We start from the raw sequence: 19,641 nt of genomic DNA, 5'->3' as shown, positions 1-19,641 counted from the left end.
CAGCCCAAACACTGATTGCATGTCGTAGAGCTTGGAAATTACAAACCTAAGCAACACAACACACTGAACTCTACAGAGTTGGGGATAGATGTAAGAAGAGTGAATATAAAATATCAATGCACAGAGAAAGTTTACGTATCTAAAAACATGATGAAAGAAGAACGAGAGGAAGAGGTGCACAGCGTGATGGAGGACTTATTCACGTGAGAACAGATCAGACGTCAAACAGCGATAGATAGCCACTCTGCATGGTTCCGGGGTAAGCTGTGGCTGGTAAAGAAGGAAAAACGTGACAGCATACAGTAAAAAAAGCTTTCCACAATTTCACTCAGCCCGTAGACATGGCAGGACTCATACAGCAAACTGCAGAGAATCCCAGGAGGTCTGAATGGCACACAACATCTGAAAAGACCTCAATTTTGAAATAGGATGGTTACTAAACTGCTGTAACCATGGCTTTTCAGGTTTCCTTGTGCCTCAAAAAAAGGAAGATGAAAAATAACGTTTCACAATCTCTGGACCTTGAAAGCTTGGAAAAGGAAAAGAACATTTTCAGACTTTCACGCTTCAACAGTTATTTGGCTTTTTTTTCGGTTCTGTGGCTAGTGAGTCATCTTCCTCCATTTTTTTTTAGACGCAAAAGTTTCTCTGTTGTGAAGACAGGTGTTGGTCGAAAGCCAGGTTTCAAGACAAGTTTAGAGGAATCATATTCTATATTTTGACAAGAATGTAGGAGCCCTGTGGCACATAAAAAATGAAGGTGGTCTGGACCTCGATAGATTTATAAGTCAGAGTTCATACATAATGGTACTGGGGCTATTTTCTCACATCTCCAAATTGGATCCAGCAACTGAATTTGCAACCATGTTTCTTTCTTTCTTGCTACACAGTTTTTGGACTCTAAAGACTATCCATTACTCACAGTAATGTGGGCCGTGGCCTTCATTGTGGCAAATTTAAACTTGTGTCAGGTACAACATACTCCATAGAAACCTCTGAAACCACTTAATCTGCTTTTCTACTTCTGATCCAGAGTTACAGTATATAACCAAGAGTGTTATATATGGTAACCTGATATAAATGCTACCAGGTATCATATGCAGTAAATCCAACTGATTTTGCATGAGATTGTGATATATAGTTTATCATTTCAGTTGCTCATTTATTTAAGAAAGTGTGAGTAAGCGTCATATTCATCGGTGTCTCTGCAGACTACATACAACATTATATAGCATTTGATGAGAGCAACATGTGAACCGTGAGTTGCATAAATTAATCACACATTTAAACCTGTCACATTGAGTTACAAGAAGGGACATTAGATAAACTGATATTTTATGTCTTTTGATTGTCTTGGCATACTGTAAAACCTGTCGTGTGATTCTTTAGAAATGAGGAAGCAGTGTTGCTGAAGATCTGCTCTCAAGTTGAAGAGACCAGATGTGATGTTGTAATGGTCTCAGAGGGCAGGGCCTCCATCACCGGCTGCCATGGAGACAGTACTTATTCTCTCCCTCTAGTTTCCCTATTATCCCTGCGTCTTTGATGTCTATAGAGAAAAGATGTGGCTATAATTCTGGGCTGGATTTCTTTTCTAAGCCTCCCGTGTCCTATAGAGGCACCTGCATTAATCCCAGGTAACACCTCTGATCAAGGATTTAATTTAGACCTGCAAACGGTGTACACACCACGGTCCTACAGGCTAGGGTTTTGCGTTGACAACACTAGTGATGGATGGGTTTTGCTTTAGGCAGAAGGAAAGGTAGAGATCTCTCTCTTTGCTCCCTTTTTCTGGGTTCTACAAACACAAGGAGTGACAGGAAATAGAAGGAAATAGAAGTCTGTTGTCTTTATTGACGTTTGTGAAAATTTCCTGTTCCAGCGGTCTTCCATTAAAACACTTGAGGTTAATCATTACTTGTTTGTTTTGTTCAGAGCGCTGTATGCATCATTATGCAAAGACTATATTCTTTTTAAAGAAAAATAAATTGTTTCTGTACCACGACACACATGGCTGAACTGGATGTTTATAGCCAAGATATGACCTCTTTGACACTTCAGGAATATGATTAATAACTGTTCACTGCCTGTTTTAGCTGTTTATGTTTTTTATGTATGTGTTTCTATGTGTAACCTTGGCACCATTGTAAATGAGGGTCTCCCGTAATGGTTTTTCAAAAATCTTAAATAAAGGTTGAGTGATCTTTTAAAACAAAGGTGGTCTTTGGTTTTGCTTGAAAAACTGAGGCTATTGCCATCCCTCAATTTCAAATGCTTTACTCACAACTGCATTGATTTATCTTGTTACTGCAGGTCAGTCAGAGGAAATTGAATTGAGAAATTGTAGAAACACTCTGTTGTTTCATTTTCTGGCATTTGTTTTTTTTTTCTTACCCCATTGTATTTTCAGAAGTCAGCACTGAAGCTCATGGGAATAGCAGTTACTGTCAGGACAGTTAAATGACTGCTCTGACTTTGGCTTCTCTAATAACACTGTCCTCCAGTGCAAAAGGTTACATTCACCCCTGTGGTTTTAGACCACATTGCTTTGCATTTATGAAAGCCCTTTCTCCTTCTCTTTGCCGTCTGCCCTCCCTCTGTTCACATAGTTGGTTCAATTTTGTTGGATTGCTTGCTGGGATAGTTTACCTTTGGGGAAAAGTTGAAGTATTAGTGTAAGTGAGGTGAGAGAAGGTAGTTTGGGGGTGTCTGGCTGGAAAAAGGTAGAAGGGGTTTATTTGACACAGTACATTCAGGTTTCTGTTCTTTCGCATTTTGACTTCTAATTAGGCTCAGTAGGCTAGGCACTGAAAATGAGTTTTTGTTGGATGCTCGTACAGCTGTCCTCTCACTCACCTTTCTTCTGCAGCAGTAAAAAGTATCAAATGTAGCTTGTTGATTTTGAAGATGTTTGCTTTATTAAGAAGATATTCAGGCCTGAAATCAAAGTCTCCATCAGAAGTGGCTATTTGTTTTTTGCTTTTTTAGTAAGACACACACTTTGTGCTTCTTGTTAACATTCATCTGTTGAATTTGGCAAATTCCCAGAAGACATTTTGACTTGTCACAGTTAAAAAGCACAGGATGTATTCCATTTAGCTGCGTCTGTTTCAGGGTCCGCTGGCTCACTGTCACATCTTACTGTTTTACTGTGTGTTGCTGTCACAGCTATAGGGTCTTGATGGGGACAATGGGCACAAAGGATTAGATATGTAGCTATCTTATTTGAAACACCTATAATCAGAGACTCTTATCCACCTGGGATGCAAGGTTATTATAATTAACATTATTTAATGAGCCGGTAGGATTAAAAACCAGCAGTATCACGAGTCCCCAGGACCAGAATGAACAACCACTGTTGAATACAATATCAGTGGTGAAATGACATATAATACGTTACTATAATATACTGTATAGCATGATCAAAAACATTTGCCTGTTTTCAAAGCTATCAAAGACTTAACTGGGTAATTTAAACAGAGAGAAATAGATAATAAGGAACTAAATAATGTTAACAAGCATGACATACATTTTTAAATTGATTTCATCAAAATATATGAAATTTTGAGCATACTGTATATCAGATGATAATGTTTGTCACTCCTGGCTGAATTGTATTCTTCAAAATGTGTTTGAAAAGCCTATTTGTTTTCCAAAAGAGTGTGTTTACAATTTATCCATGAATAAAATTGGCACATTGTCTCTCGCCCTTCCCTATGGGTTGCTGGATGAACCAGAAAAGCACTTTATGAAATAATTATAGGGAACAGAGAAATGCTTGTTCAGTGCTGAATAAACTAAAAGAAATGTGTTTTTCATAATTTTTTGGGTTGAGGTATTTATCTCGTAGTACAGTTAAAACACAGCTGCTGGAAAAATGTAGTAATATTCTCTGTGAATATTGGAAAAACATGGTTGTTAATAAATAAATCAAGGGAAGTATCATTTAAGTCCTGTATTCTGTTCAAATATAAAAACTCTAACTGTGAGTCACTGCTAGAATACTGCCTGTCTTCAAATAAGTGATGTGCTGTAACATATCTATTCAGTGTTTGTCTTTGACAGGGTTTTGACCATAGCATGGTGAGCTGCACCCAGTATCGTAGCAACAGTAACTATGGGAATAGAAACCTGTGGAGAGGTCAATGTGATGGCCTCCACTTGGCCTCTTTGTACAAAGACTCGCACATTGATTTTGCTAATTCACATCCGCAGCCATATCTTCCATCCACCTCCACACACAAACAGAAAAATATTCAATGCCTACATTCTTTATTTACACTGCGGTCATATCAAATTAATTACTGCTTTAAAAATATAATTTATGACAAGATGATGCTTCATTTTTAACACAAATTGGAATATGAAACACATTAAATCTTATTTTGGTCTATCCAGCATGATTGTTTTTTCTTCTTTCTATTCTTGTCATTACTTCTCTTCTGCCTCTCTCTGTTGCTTCTTGCGGTCTCCCATGTTTTCCTCTGTGTGCAGCTCCAGTCCTCCTGGGACCGACTCTCCAGGGACCCTTAATTGACAAGTGTGTACAATAACTAATCAGCAGCACAGCAACTGCCCTTTAAAACGATGAATTAACTAAACTAATTTCAGATAATCCTTCAACACACTTGGGCACACTGACAGCAGCAATTGATATTCGAAATGCAGACCCCCCCGTCGTCTCTGACTTCTGCCAGTCATCTCAGACCCAACACCACCCCACCCCCCCCCAGTAAAGGTGGCATGGTTGATAAACTGCTGATGGAGCTCAGAGAAGATTAAAACAATTTTCTGGCCCTGCGTGACTGTGTGTAGTATGACAAACATACACACGCAAGCACAAAAATACACGCACACATATGCGCAGTCATACCCACATACAGCTACATATAACACATTCACAGCGACATTACCTTAAGCAGACCTTAAGTGTACACACACAAGCCATAATGAATTAATTTGAGAGAGCAGGGTTAAGTCTAGTGGGCATTTACTCATAAAAGTACATGCCTTATAAGAGGTTTACCTATTTAAATGCTGCTTCTCTGGTGATGCCTAACCTTTACCCCGTAAAGCTCCATAATGTGTTCTGTCAACATGGTTCTCCTGTGCAGATTTGCATTGTCAGACAGTTGTAGGAGTGAAAAGGACAACATGCTGTTTTTGTAGCAATACAAGAAACTCTTGACAGATTGACCTGACATCAGCCATCAGTGAGAACTGCCAAAAAAAACCTAAAAAACTAAAAATGATGCACACATAGTATAAATGCGCATGTTGTCATGTGAACCTACACATTCTCAGGTGAGTGAAATAGTGACTGTAAAAGGATTGTTTTGCCACCAAACATGAAGGTTTGAGTTCCTGAAATGAATGAAGTCGTTCTGCAGGTGACTAATTGCCAGTGTTTCTCTATCATTACATCACCTCTACTGCGTGATTAAGGAGTCTTGTGAAGGTTGTCAGGGCGAATGGGGCAGAATACCGGTTCTTTGATTATAACTAGCATTGGACTGGGGGATTGACAGCCTACAGTTTTCTCCATCAACTAAACTGAGAATATGTTGCAGAAGCTCTGTGATGTTTTGCTCAGTGTTTGCTTCGGGGTGCATTGGGTGTGTTTTTGAGGTAAACATCTGAACACATTCTAAACTTTCATCTTTTTGTTTATTGTTTCTTTGTATTGTATCATGTTTTATAAACGCATTTTGCCCAAATAATATCTTCAAGCGCACATATAAAAAGTCACCTTCATACAGTGCTTTAATGCTAGCTGCTAAACTATATGGGTGAAGATGTTTGGAAGATAACAAAGCAAGTTAAGGGCAAAGATCCCATAAATCAGCAATTAAGCTCAACCAGTTTTTCCAGAACTGTTTATTAGGCAGCCGGCATTGTACAGACATGGTAAAAACACAACCTAGTGTATTTTAGATATGTTTTTGTTTGTTTATCTATTTCAATTCAAGAATAAATTTGATTTATAAAACAGTGTTAGGGTCATATCTGAGGGAAAAGTGAGGGTAAATAGTGTTATAGCAGCTTATGGTAATACTCATTTGGTAAAAAAAACAGCTCCTAAATATCAACATTTCTTCAGTTTTATACTACAGGACTATAACTGCACTTGATATCATATTCACTAAAACTGTGTTCTGCATCATTTATGGTTAAAACAACGTACTGTTATTGACACCAATATGTTCTGATCAGATAACCATGTCAATGTTTTTTTGTGTGTGTTATTCTGCATTATTCATCATTCATAAGTCGATTACATGTTACAAGGTCATTCACTGGGAGCCTTGTGTTTTCATTATCTACTGATTTAAGGAAATTTATAGAGTTGTATTATTTAGTTATATACTGTAGATTTATGTAACAAAGATTTTACCTATTTATAAATATCTTTTGTTGGAGGGCTAGATTTGACCCACTATTTGCCTACCATTGTAAAAGTTATAGAAGTTATGCTGTGTAGGAAAACAAACTAATTCTCAAGCCAAGTTAATTTTATTCCTTTGCATAAAATGTACAGTGGGGATAATTCTTCAGGCTCATAACTTACTGACTTAACTAATTCACCAGTGAAACAAAAAGTGTCAAATATGTCTAAACAAGTCTGTGAAATACTACATGCTGGAAGTTAGAATAAAGCATGCATGTGTAACAGTCAACGGATTTATTATTTACATCTAAGATGATAGCCATACATTCAATAGAGTGTAGTTAATGTGAATGCCACTTTTCGTTCTGTATCATCCATCTGTGTAGAGAAGTGTGGTCCATCAGGGTAACAGCAGGGACTTTAGGCATCTGGATGAAGAGGAGAAATTCTGCAGAAACTTTCGAGTAGACAACAGTGTACAGGGAGTCACTGTCCCCCTCTCCCCTCCATGCATTTTTCATCACACGCTCCCTTTTTTTATACTATTTAGCTTTTCCCTCCCCTCTAAACTTCCATGTGGAGTATGCTGACATGGCATTTCTCTGCCTCGCACACAAAGCCCTCTGGTGCTCAGTGTACTGGAGTCTGTGTTTGTGTGCCTGCTTGTGTGTTTTTGTGTGTCTGCTTGCATGCGTGTGCTCATGCGTGCATACATGTGAATATTAGGGACATTTTGCATGCTCAGTCTCCTTGTCTTCCCTCTTCTTACATGCTCACATCATACTGTATGTGATCCCATAGTCCCATAGGCGAGAGAGACATAGAGAGACAGCTCTTACGGAAAGTCCATTTAGTCTGTTGGCAGCACCCAAACTACAAAATACTTCAGACTACCCTGCATTGAATGGATCATCTTAAATTATTCTGAGCTGAAATTCAAATTTCATTTTGTTTTGGCCCTAAGCAACAGGCAAAACTGCCTTGGTGAGATCAGTAAAGGTCAGGGGGAATTAAAATGCTTACTGTAAGGTTTGTCAGTGAGAGAGAGAGTGTGAGCTAAGAGGAGATAGAGGGCCAGAGGAAAAGGCCATCTGCCTGATAGTTTAGTCTAAGTTGGTGAGAAATAAGACTGTCTTTTTGCGGTCTAATGCTATTAGGTACAAGCTTGACAGGTCCAAATTTCTGCACGCCTTCATATCTATCATATTCCACAATATAAATTGCATTTATACATTCTGAATGCAAAATCGAAAAGTAAGGTAGCCTTACGCTTCAGTGGTTTCATCAACACACAGTGTAGGCTTTATAATATATTTCTATGCATGCCAGAATATTGGATGATTTGCTATGACAATAAACAAATCCAATAAATCTGATGCATGAAGTAAAACAGCAATATGAAACCGTAACTGACACACAGTGCAAAATTCCACCAACCTCTCTTGATGACTTGTTCAATATGTAGATATTTATTTCATTAGATATCAAGCAAAATATCCTGAGAATGAAAACAAATGGGCTGTCAAGATGAAAGAAAACATTAGGGAGGGGGTCATTCTTGCCGTAGCGCTCATGCACATGTACATGCACACACATCTCTCATGAACACATGCGTATTTTAGATTTAGATTATTCAAATGACATTGGAGGGCTGTTTCTATCTAATGTAGAGACAAACTGGATGAAGACAGGTTTAGTTCCTGTGGCACATACTATTAATTTCATCACCTTTCTGTATTAGATTACATTGTATCACACATTTTATCATAAACTGATGCAGTAGATATCTGTAATAATAGCAGGGATTAGTAGAGGGATCAGGGTGGGTTTACTGTATCTATATAGTTCCTTTTTTCATTGTGTTCTGGTCTTTGGACTGCAGTTTGGGGCCAGACATGAACTGCAGGTTCTTTTCTTGCTGACAGGTAGGACATGCAGGGCTCATACTTCAGGTCTGAAAGTGTCACCATGGCTCTGGACATAATATTATCCAAGACCAGTTGTAGGTGCTTATCTGTATTACTAAGTTGTATATATAGACAAATCCTTGCTTCCTTTGGTCTAAATCTTCTTTGAATAGAGAACTGAGGACACTATTGAAACTATCTTTCTCTTGTGATCATGTTGATGCTGACAAACGTATAGCATTTTCTTCACGCTTTGAAACTAAAAGGCAGTTCTCAGGAACATCATTTTTTAAGCAGCAAGAACTTCAAGTCCAATTTGTTGAATTTAAGGAACCTTAAGGTAAGCAAGACACTTTGAATGTGTATAGTACTCCATGAAAGTGAGAGATGCCTTCAATATATAGCGCACATATCTTTTCTCACAGATATAATATACAAGATATGATGTGAAAGCCTTTGCAGAAATTCAGCAGTGCAGCGCTGTGAAAATATATGATACAAGTAGATCTGATTATTCAGACAAGTAGGGATAAAAAAAAGTGAGAATTTGAATTTAAGGGAGCCCCGCGTTTGCCTTAGGCCCGAAAAACACTATGACTGTCCCGGATTATGAAATGCTTTTAGTAGAATCACATCTTCTAAAAAAAGTGCTGATTGACCTTCTAGCCTAATTAAAGTGCACCATCGCCAACAGAGAGCAGATAAGACAGCTTGGCTGTCAGTGTGACAGACAGGGTTAGGCTCCCCCCCTGCAGTCACATCAGCGCTACAGAGGCCATGCATACAAAAAGCACACGACAGCACAGAGAGTCAAAAGATTAAGTTTAGCATCTTGCCTCCTATCAGGAATCAGCTCCAACTAATAATATGGAAATGGTAAAATATAAAAGTACACCAGTGACATGCTTTAGGGCTTATGTATTTATTTATTTATTTATTTATGTATTTGCAACTTTACCCCATACAGCATTTCTCCCACCTCATAACTGTTAACACTGCGATTTTTTTTTTTTAACACTGCGTAAAGCAATGCTCTGCCCTGAACTGGAGTAAATGGAAAATGAAGCTGCTGGCTGATGCCATATGTATAGAGCAAATCTGAATCCACTTTCACCGAGCGCTCTGTAGGTCTAGGCAGGTGAGTGTTCAAGTGTACCCTACATACCCTAGAGCTCTCACACTGCGGGCCAGGGAAAGCTGACATGCAGGGTGGCCTGTAAGCCTCTTTTGTCCATGTGCAGCAAAGTCATCTGCCAGCTCAGTTGCTCTTGCAGACAAAGCTTTGGAGAGATAGCCCATATTCTGGTACATCCTCACTCTCTCTTGAGCTGAAGTTGAGCATGGCCCCTCACTCTCTATCTCATAAGCCACCCTCCCTTTCATTTCTGTCTCTCTTATGCACCATTTTCACATCTTCTCATCATCTCTATTATCATTCATTTTTTCTGCATTTTGCTTTACTTTTGCTATATCTACAATCTTTCTGTTTTGCTGCCAACAGTAATCAAGCAGTAATACTGTAACCTTTGGTATTACCTTACACATTTCTTCTATTCCTGTTTCGTTCGGCTGCCATCTTTTCTATTGTATTCTACAGACATTCTTGTTCCAACATGGGTTTATATTTTATAATACTGCAGTTGTCCAGAGGTGAGGAGTTGAGAGGATATTGGTCTTGTACTCAATATTTCACACAGTAAGATCAGAGGGGCAGGATATCACATGAAGTTCAGTTTGTCTCAATGTATAATGAAATGTGTTGTCTCTTGCTTTAGTCAATTTAGTCCTTCCATAAGAGAAAAAAAAGGTAATTAATTGAGAGCAACCATGAAGGCTAATGAGCTACCATGAAGGTAACTCATTAGCCATCCAAGATAGTCACAAGGTAATATGAGAGAAATAAGAGAGCTGGAGATACTGAGGCAGAGTGGTAAAACCAAATATAGGGGAACAGACAAAGAGAGAATATGTCAGCGGGATGATAACAGAACCCCACAGAGTGAGTTAGGAAGAGGAAGGAAAGAGAGAGAAAGTGTACATGTAGGAGAAGGGAGGTGGGGGTTGGTTGAGGGGGCTGGCCGGGGGGGTGTGTCCAACATCACCCTCATGAATCAGTGTCAGTGGAGCGATGAGAAAATAATTAAGAAACAGGATAGCACTGTGTTAAATACTGCCAAAGGTAAAGGGCCCATTCTACTGTATAAAAACACAATCTCGATGGAAAAGAAGAATGGCAATAAACGGGGTAAAGGAAAAAGGGGGAGAGAAAATCTATATCATAACGGATGCCAAAATGCCCTTCAGATGGCATTATGAAGGGAGACAATATAAATAGCACTGCCATATTGTAAATGTTTATATACAGTAGCTACGTATACACGTTGCACAGCACTTTCAGGATTTATGACCACGGCCGTAATACACTGAAGTCGACACAAGGCTGTGAGTAATATTTCACATTTGTTATCATATTGAGTGTAAATTTGCTGAGACGTACTGTATGTGGTGGAGATAAAATATTTTAAGCAATTTCTCCCTCTATTCTTCTCCTTTCAGCTGTTCTGTTCTGGGGATGGGGTAGAAGCTGTCGACTTTGGTATGAGCTGACTGTAACTGTACAAAAAGAAAGAGAAAGAAAGGAGTGCAGAAAACACACACATGCGCGCCCAACAGTTATACTTACACACCTCAGAGGTTTTACATGGAGCATTTAGGGGAAGGGAGAACCAAGTCAGAAGTCTGTAATTGTATGTTCAAGGCTACAAGCAGGGCTGAGATGCAGCTGCAATCCCCCAGCCAGCAGCACAGAACGGAGCAGCCATTAGATTGCACTGATGCATAAAATCTGTGGTGCTCTTTGGAGAATATTGAGTGACATACAGGGGGTCCTATGTGGGCTGTATGTGCATTTTGTGTGTTTATATGCGCTTAGGAACATATGTGTTCACATATAGATGTGTGGGTGAGTCTTTTAGGTGTCATATATAATATCCATCATCCTTTGTGCCAGCGGCACAGAAAGTATTCATGATCACCGGTCTCCAAATCCCCTCTGAGATGGAATCGAAGCGGTTGGCGTACGTGAAGGAAATGTGTACGGTCAGAATGCAGAAGCTCTCTTCCTGTGTGGCTGCTGTTCACTAACCCATTATACGATAGTTTGATCTTGAGCTCTTTGGCCTGCCTAACACGCTATAGGGCGTGTGATGCAACAGTTACCAACCGCAGCCTCCCACTCACTGCAGTGATGTTTGTTTGTAGAAAGCGTTTCAAATGCCTCTTGGTACTTTATATTTGTATATATACCACACAGCCTGTACTGTAAATCCCGTATATGCCTTTTGATATAGCCACTATTGTTGACAGGGCTAATTTCTCTATGAAAGCTTACACTGTAAGTGTGATTTTATGGTTACTTTGTGTGCAGTTACCCGCATGTTTACAGTGTGCATGCGTATATGAACAACCTTGTGTCAGTGTGCTTATGTGTACTTAAAAGTATATGCGCTGTATGTGAAAGCTGGGAGGCCTAATCCATCCCAGAGGAGTGCTTGATGAGAGATGCACCGTTTCTGCAGCATTGCTATCAAGGCTGCACGCGCTGCTCTATGGCATTTTTACTGATGGCTTTTATGGGTCACAGCCGAGCTGCCAATGAGCAGCCTTGACACTGAAATGATGAAACTATGACATGAAATCAAGCTGGTGTCTCTGTACTGCTAGCGTTAGAGAGGCTAAGATTAAAGGGAACATGTCGAAACTGAATTATAGACTAAATCTATGTGTTACATGAAATATAATGTGTTTTACATTCATATATGATTAAATTGCTTGCTCAGTCTCTGTAATTCTCTTTTTCATTCTTTATTCGCTCATATATGTTTCAATAGAAGTCCATATTGCATTGCTTTGGTTTTGATATTGCACAACAGGGAGCATTGGGTTTGATGGCTTTTTGGTAAGAATTACGGTATTGTTTTCTTTGCTATGCTGTTTCCAAGCAACATCTCCGAAGTTGTGAGGGAAACAGCGCTAATAAGCTACCTCATTAGGGCTAGTGCATGGTAGGCCTTACAGTTTGTGCTGTCAACTCTGTGGCTTAGCATGCAAACTTCAAAAGACAGCTGCAAATACAGCACGCACGCACACACACACACACACACACACATAAGCACGCATACAGGAGTGCTAATTTACTTTAAAAAATGATAAACAAACCATTCTATCAACCCACATTTCTTTCTCTGTTGAAGGTTTGCTTGTGAAACCTACAAACTGGGTTCTGTCTGAAGTGGCTCCAGCGTTATGACAAAATGCGTGGCTGTCCTCTCGCTGGTGATAAAGCAGCACATAAAAGGCTCATTATTCAGGAGTTAATTTGGCAGGGTTTTCTCACCCTGAGGCTGTGCCAAACCTCAGACTCCTTCTCTCGTTGGTCTGTGCCACTCCTACCACTGATCCCTTACTGTACACAGGATAGGAAGGATGCGCTTAGCATGCCCATACAGAAGAGGCCAAAGATACACTCCTCTGTACTATATACAGGCACCCCGCCCCCACACACACACACACACATACATCCATACACACCATCTCATTAATGCAAACACAACCCTAGTTAGATCCCTATATGTAATAAATTGGATTAAATTCCACTGGCTAAGCACTGTGATCTCTTAGGGTTAATTAATTTCATTCCATTCTGTCTGTGTTTTTTATGCTTGAACACATGCTGACACTGTTATTGTGTGGCATCCTGCTCATTGGAGAAGTATAATAGGCTTGTGAAGGAGGGAGAGCAAGCCACAATGTTTGGTATTCCGGCTACAAAGTGATTTGATTCTTTTCTTTCTTTCTTTTGACAAGGAAGTACGCTATAGTAGCTAGCTTTAATATGGTGGATCCTTCCCTAACACCCCTCCTTACACCCTCTCTCCAGCTCTTATCTTCCCCTCCAAATGAGAAAACCTGGATGGCTTCTCTGGGCCCCTGTTTCTGCCTGGATGCTATCTCATTTGGTTTTAATATATTTATCCATTCATTATTGTTCCCTTTTATCAGCCAGCTAATATTGTTCATAATTTGTCCTTATCTCCAAGCCTGACAGTCAAATTTACACTCTGGCTCAGCAGACAGATGGAGAAATGACCCTTTTCCAACCCCTCCTTCCCTAACTCCTCTCCTCCCTTCATTCCTCTCCTCCTCTCCAAACTCCAATGAAACATGACTGACAGCCCACTGTATAAGTAGTTGTCATAGCAACCTTCCCATCCTTCTGACAAGTGCTTTTTCTCTATAGTACCCTCACTCCCTCTGTCACAATATCTCTCTGCCTCCCTCCTTCCGTCCCCGCTCTTGTTTTTGCAACGATTAAGAAAGAAACCGACAGAGAAGGGAAATTTGAAAACCCAAGAGCACCTAAGGCATTCGGTATGCTTTCCTTCCATCCTCTCACCTCCCTCATCACCCCATTCCCATCTCCTCCCCCTCCCAGTCTCCTCCCACCCTTCCCTTTCCTCATCCTCCCCACCCCCTGACAGTGATTTACCAACTCCTATGGTGAACCTCTTTCATCCATCCTGGCTTATCAAGGACCTCAGGACTCTATGCACAGCAACTTACAGTATGGACACATCGTTCTCACTCTCCCATACATTCACTCACTCACTCCCTCTCTCCTCCTCGCTCCCATTCTTTCTCTACACATCCCCTCGCTCTCTCCTTTTCTATCTTTCTCTTGTTGTTCCAAAACTCCTACTCTGCCCCATTCCTATTCAATAAGTTTTATTTCACTGTCAAAATCCTCACCAGCTTGCAGTGTAATCATGGAGCATACAGCAATAAGTCTCCACTATACTGGACTGCGCTGCAGATAGTGTATGTATGCTGCATGGGCAGAAGATCTTTTACACTGAGCAAACATTTTGGAAATAAATATTATGTAACACAAAAAAGGTATTGTTCTGAGATTTGAAGCACACGCATGAGGAAGGAATTGCAGCAGTCTTTGTTTGTCATGCGAGTGCTGTAATGGTCAGACAGCATGAAGAATTGATACATGAAATATTACTAATTTAATTCTCTTTTGCACAGTGATTCAATGACTTCACGCAAGGCCAATGCGCTCATAATGAAAAGCTTATATTGATTGCAAAGGGCCCAAATGGACTCAGTTGTCTTCAGTATGTGAAGCAGCACATTGCCATTTCATTATTCTGATTTTAATTTCAGATGCATTTATTCCAAACAAGCATCTGTTTAGGAACTCCGAGTAAATTAAACATGATGGGGGGTGAATTTCAGGACAGCAGTGGCATGTCACAATGAAATTGCATATAGTACTCTGCCACAGTGAGCTGTGAATACATTTTAATGCCAGCATGCTGCTCTGTGAACTCTACAGAGGACAGGGTAACTCTAATTTTAGATGGTATGCAAGTTAACGAGACTCTGTAATGATGTAAGCAAGAAAAATGACGCATCATTTCTTTTCTTATTTAAATCTGTACATTAGAGGCCATTTACCACAGGTGAGTAGCTGTAGCAGGAAGATGACTAGGCTGTTTTTTAAAGTTGCAAAAGAAGAAAAAAGCACCCAGAACCGCATATGCTGCTAATCGTGTTTTAACTTCCTGTATTCACAGAATGTTTCAGGCTTGTGTGACTCACAGTTCAGTATACTGAGCTAAAAATGCAATTCAGTCAGAAACATTCTTGTCATGACTTACTGTTAATTATGAAAAAATACATTTGGCATTTTGCTCAGTGGTCCAGTTCAAAGTACCATCTCTGTCCAATGAGAATGCCATCTTAAATTAAAACATGAATGGAAGCAAGGCATTCAGTTTGGTGTTACCTTTACAAATGAAAGGATACATATGAAGTTGTGGTTTTCTGAGTGAGGAGATGTCCTCCCCCAGTCGGAGGGTCAGTTCCCATACATATGTAACATGTCACTGGGTAGAAGGATATTATGCTGCGTGTACTGCATTGCATGGACGAGGAATTGACATGAATACATACACTCTGATGTGAGATTGAATTGCAGATGTAGGGTTCAGCTTGAGGCTTGAGGAATTTCAGATTTCTGAAAAAACTCTCTGAGGTTGCTATCATTTGAATGAAGGGGGAAAACTCCAGGAAATATAGGCCTTTACTCAGACAGACACATACCTAGTTTTAGCATTGCAATAGAATATCCAATAGGTGAATACAACAAAAGCAGTTAGCAATGCAATATAGCTAAAAGGGCTGCTAGCATCAGAGTAGCAGTAAATTAAAGCGTAATAAACGAGAATGGTAAATAAAATGATGAGGGCTCAGGTGGTGAGAAGTTAGTGTAGTAGAGGCTGATAGTGTTGGTTAAGGCTGAGATGGTGTCTCTACAGTTTTTTGTATTATTCTCTGAACAACACAAGTTAGACAGCATTAGCCTAAATAGCCTGAATAGATGCCTTAAAGAATTAGTCAGTTGAACATAGTAATGAGGTGGGATACAGTGGAATATGCAACTTGTGTGCCTGTTATGTGTGTGGTCATCGTGGGGGGGTCTATCATCTGTAATCCTCTGTGTCAGGGTGTGAAAAGGTATCCCAGCTTTTGCATGTAATTTTTAGTCTCTCTCTCTCTCTCTCTCTCTCTCTCTCTCTCTCTCTCTCTCTCTCTCTCTCTCTCTCTCTCTCCCACTTTTTCTCTTTTTTTCCCCTCCCCGTTCAGATGTGTAAATGACTGTAGGTGTTTCGCACTCTGTGTGTGTCTGTTTGCACACAGTCTGTGCTGCACTGTTGTGGATAGATGAGATAATTTTACTATTGGCGATGAACACAAGTCCTGAATTCCCAAGGTAGCATTTTAGTTCAGAGCAACCACAGCAGAATCCTAGAGAGTGGAACAGATCTCCTAGATGATCTGTTTTCATGCGCTGTTAGCTTGTTTTCAAAGCACACTCACATTGCAGAACTTGTACTCCATCTCTCTCAGCCACAGATGAAGAAGAGCTCCGACTAAATGCTACAGTTGGAAATATAACATTCATATAATGTCACATCTCTTTTCCTGTGTGTGTGTGTTGAGATTAGTACCTCTTTTATATGAAACACTAAAAGCCAGCAAACGTGACTCTGGGGTGTAATGCAGACTGGATGTGATTACGTATATCAAGTAGATGGATTCTATTCATTTTCTATAGAGAACAGGAGATGAGGCTGCATGGTGCATGATGGATACAGCATGGCAAGATGACAGACCATTTGGCGTATCTGTCTTAGCATAAACACAACTTGACCTCAACTTTATGCAAATGTCTCTCTTCAGCACAACACACCCGGTTCAAAAAACTCAGATCAAGCTGTCAAACTAGGCAGTGCTGATCAAATATTCGCAAGATATTTCACTGCATTGCTTATTTCTCACCTCAAATGTTTTCAGTAACATATACTAGTGTACCATTTAGTTTTTGACCAGCCATTTTGACCATTTTTTCCTCCCTGAAAATGGACAAACCAAGACCAAGCACTACCCAACCAGGTGGGCATGGTTTTGCAGGACTTAACAGTGCACGCCTCAATGAGCTCCCTAACTGTCTCAGCTTGTCCTCTGAGTACACGTTCATAAGTTTTCCACGATGAGTGGTGAGTTTAGTTAGTTTTGTGCAAATAATGTAGGTTACTATTTTTATTCGTAACCATGCTAACATCCCGTATACATGAAAGTTGATCATGTGCCTTGTAAGTCCAGTATAACATTATGATTTCAATTTGAGAATTTAACATTTATCAGGTAAAAGTCATTTAGGTCTAGTTGTAATTGCAGCCGTGCTAGCAGTACAAGGAGCAACAACCAATGTGTATCCTCATAAATCAACAATCACCAAAAAATGTAAAATCTTCTCTGTTTGAAGTTACAATTAGGCGCGAGGTATTCTGTGGGTTTAATCTTGGGGTCAAAGTCAAAGATTAGGTTATTAAACAACTTTTTAGATTTTGCTAGCTTATCTAAAAGTGATGAGACGTTTCCATGGTGAGCTACATCATTTCTTTGAAGAGACAAACCCAGTCCATCATGATCATCAAAGAGACGGCATCGCCCACCACCCGAAGCGTTTAGTGCTATGGTTTGCCCAGCTGCATCCTTGCTGGAGGCAGTTTGCACACAGCATCTGGCTTTTTTGTAGCCTAGTGCGAACCAATATTACACAAGAATGTGATATATAGTTGCCAATGATCCTGTTTTACTTGGAGTACAATAAATATTATTCCATTCTTCAACCCTAACCCTAACCACTTACCAGTTAGCAATCTTTAGTGGAAGCATGGATGCAATGCTGTATTTTAAGACGCGCCACATTAGAGCAGTTCATAGTATGATTGTCAGTGTGCAGCTCATATGAAATTGAGAAAGGTCATGCATTAATTCAAAACTTGTCAGCCCCCCATCATCTGCTTGAAGAGAGGGGAGCTGCAACCAATATAGGAATATCACAAACACAAAGAGGGGACTGTGGTTGCATTGGTGGCTCTGTGTGCTGTGCGTGGCTCTGTCGCTGTATACAGGAGTGTATGTGAGATGTGGTCTGGCAGCATTCAGGGAAATTTGTGCAGTCCAGCCCCTCCCCCACTTCTCAACTCATCTCCCCCATCCAACCTCAGAATTTATATTCTCCCTCCAGCAAAAGGAAGGACCATCTTGGCCTTTCATTTTCCAGTTCAGGGCTTTCCTTTTTTTGCAGATAAATGCTCTCCAATCCACCCTGACAGATGTCACATTGCATCACTTCCATTTTGATACATAGCCTCTGATCCTGCCACTTGCAATAAGGAGCCAGCACCAGGGACGCCCCTCCCTAGACAACGCTCTGACACGGGTGATTATTTTAAAGGTGCCTCATTGGTGATGTTGAGTGCTGAAATCATTGCTGGGCGCAGCGTCCGTGTACACTCACCGTTGTGCCCACTTCAGGAATGTGGGTATCGGCTTGTGTCTGGGTCACGGAACGACAACAACGCGACACACTCGGTAGTCGTCACAGGTCATTCTGACACTGTGCAATACCTCTGGCAGCGATTTATACCGCTCCGAACCTCTTCACAGCAGTGGCCGCTAGTCCGTCTCTCACTCAGTCTCTCTACTGTGACTTCACAGGTCAGAGTTGGAGAAACAATCTGTGTAAAGGGAAGGTTTTAGTGCTTCTGCTGGCAGCAGAGACACACTGCTCTGTAGCATTAATCATACAAGGCCAGAGTACATCAGTAAACACAGTGTGTCAGGTCAAGGTAAAGATCAGATCCCACAGCATTTAACAGGACTCAATAGCATACAGGCCATCTATTGAAAAGTCAGCGTTATTCATGGCATGTCTCCCAGCCTTCGTTACTCGCAGGAGAGACACGCCATTGTTCACTGAAGAGCACACTGAAATATTTCTCTGGCTACACAAAAAACACTGGATCAGCAGCAATTAGTAGAGTAAGAGAGAGATAAAGAGAGGAAGGGAGGGAGGGAGGCTGTTGAAAAAGAATGGGGGGGTGTAGAATCAGCAAGAGAAAAAGAAAAGCAGAAAAGAGAAAGGGGAGCGAGAGATGAATAGAGGGGGGGGGGGGGGGGAGAGAGAGAGAGTGAGTAAAAGAGGGGGAGTGTGTGTGGTTTTTCAGCCAGTACAGTATGGTGTGTGGGAGGCTGGAGCTGCCTGGAGCCCCTGTTTTTTTTTTTTTGTTTTTTTTTTTTAAAGGACCAAAGACTCGTTCATTGTCTTGGGTCTCTGTGCCTGTGTGTGAAAGAGAGAGAGACCTCTTCATTAGTCTTCCCTTTCCTCTTTCCTCCAGCCCCTGACCACTCACTTACCCCCAGCAGCTACAGTATGTGCCCATACGGGACAAAACCTAGTTATACTAGAGATTAAAATGATCAGTCTTGGAGAAAAGATAATAGACTGTGACTCAAACCCAAGCAGTGCCATATAAACAAGACAGTTACTATACTGTTCTAAGGCTCTGTGAACGTATATGTGTGTGTGTTTGTTTGTGGGCAAAAAGACAGCTCTTCGTTCCGCCAACAATAACAAGATTTCACTACTGTACGCTCTCATATTGGTTTCATAATTGAGGTCAAAGTTATAATTTAACCTTGTGTCTCGTTGTTTGTTCCAGAAGACAGGAAGTTGTTTGTCGGGATGCTGAACAAACAACAGACTGAGGAGGATGTTTACCGCCTCTTCGAGCCCTACGGAGTCATCGAGGAGTGCACAGTCCTAAGAGGTCCTGACGGCAACAGCAAAGGTAGGAGCCATGACACAGTTGTCAGCATTATTTGGGTCACTGACAGAGGAGTGACAGTGTGTGTGAGTGTGTG

General features: G+C 40.6%; 1 protein-coding gene across 50 annotated transcripts in view; it reads left to right on the top strand.

Moving 5' to 3' along the window:
* celf5a (cugbp, Elav-like family member 5a) overlaps positions 1 to 19,641 on the top strand; it is a 178,502-nt gene that overhangs the window by 128,700 nt on the left and 30,161 nt on the right. For 25 of the 50 annotated variants that reach the window (XM_053322930.1, XM_053322905.1, XM_053322928.1 and 22 more), the window contains one exon: positions 19,443 to 19,568. In XM_053322930.1, coding sequence (XP_053178905.1) covers positions 19,443 to 19,568 — 126 coding nt within the window. Of the gene's footprint in view, positions 1 to 19,439; positions 19,569 to 19,641 lie in introns of all 50 variants that reach the window. The other 25 variants (XM_053322903.1, XM_053322924.1, XM_053322900.1 and 22 more) reach the window with 1 other exon arrangement.

Source organism: Scomber japonicus, chromosome 7, assembly GCF_027409825.1.
Source record: "Scomber japonicus isolate fScoJap1 chromosome 7, fScoJap1.pri, whole genome shotgun sequence".
Taxonomy (NCBI): domain Eukaryota; kingdom Metazoa; phylum Chordata; class Actinopteri; order Scombriformes; family Scombridae; genus Scomber; species Scomber japonicus.
Note: the sequence above shows the minus strand (reverse complement) of the source record. Positions and strands in the feature narration are given on the sequence as shown.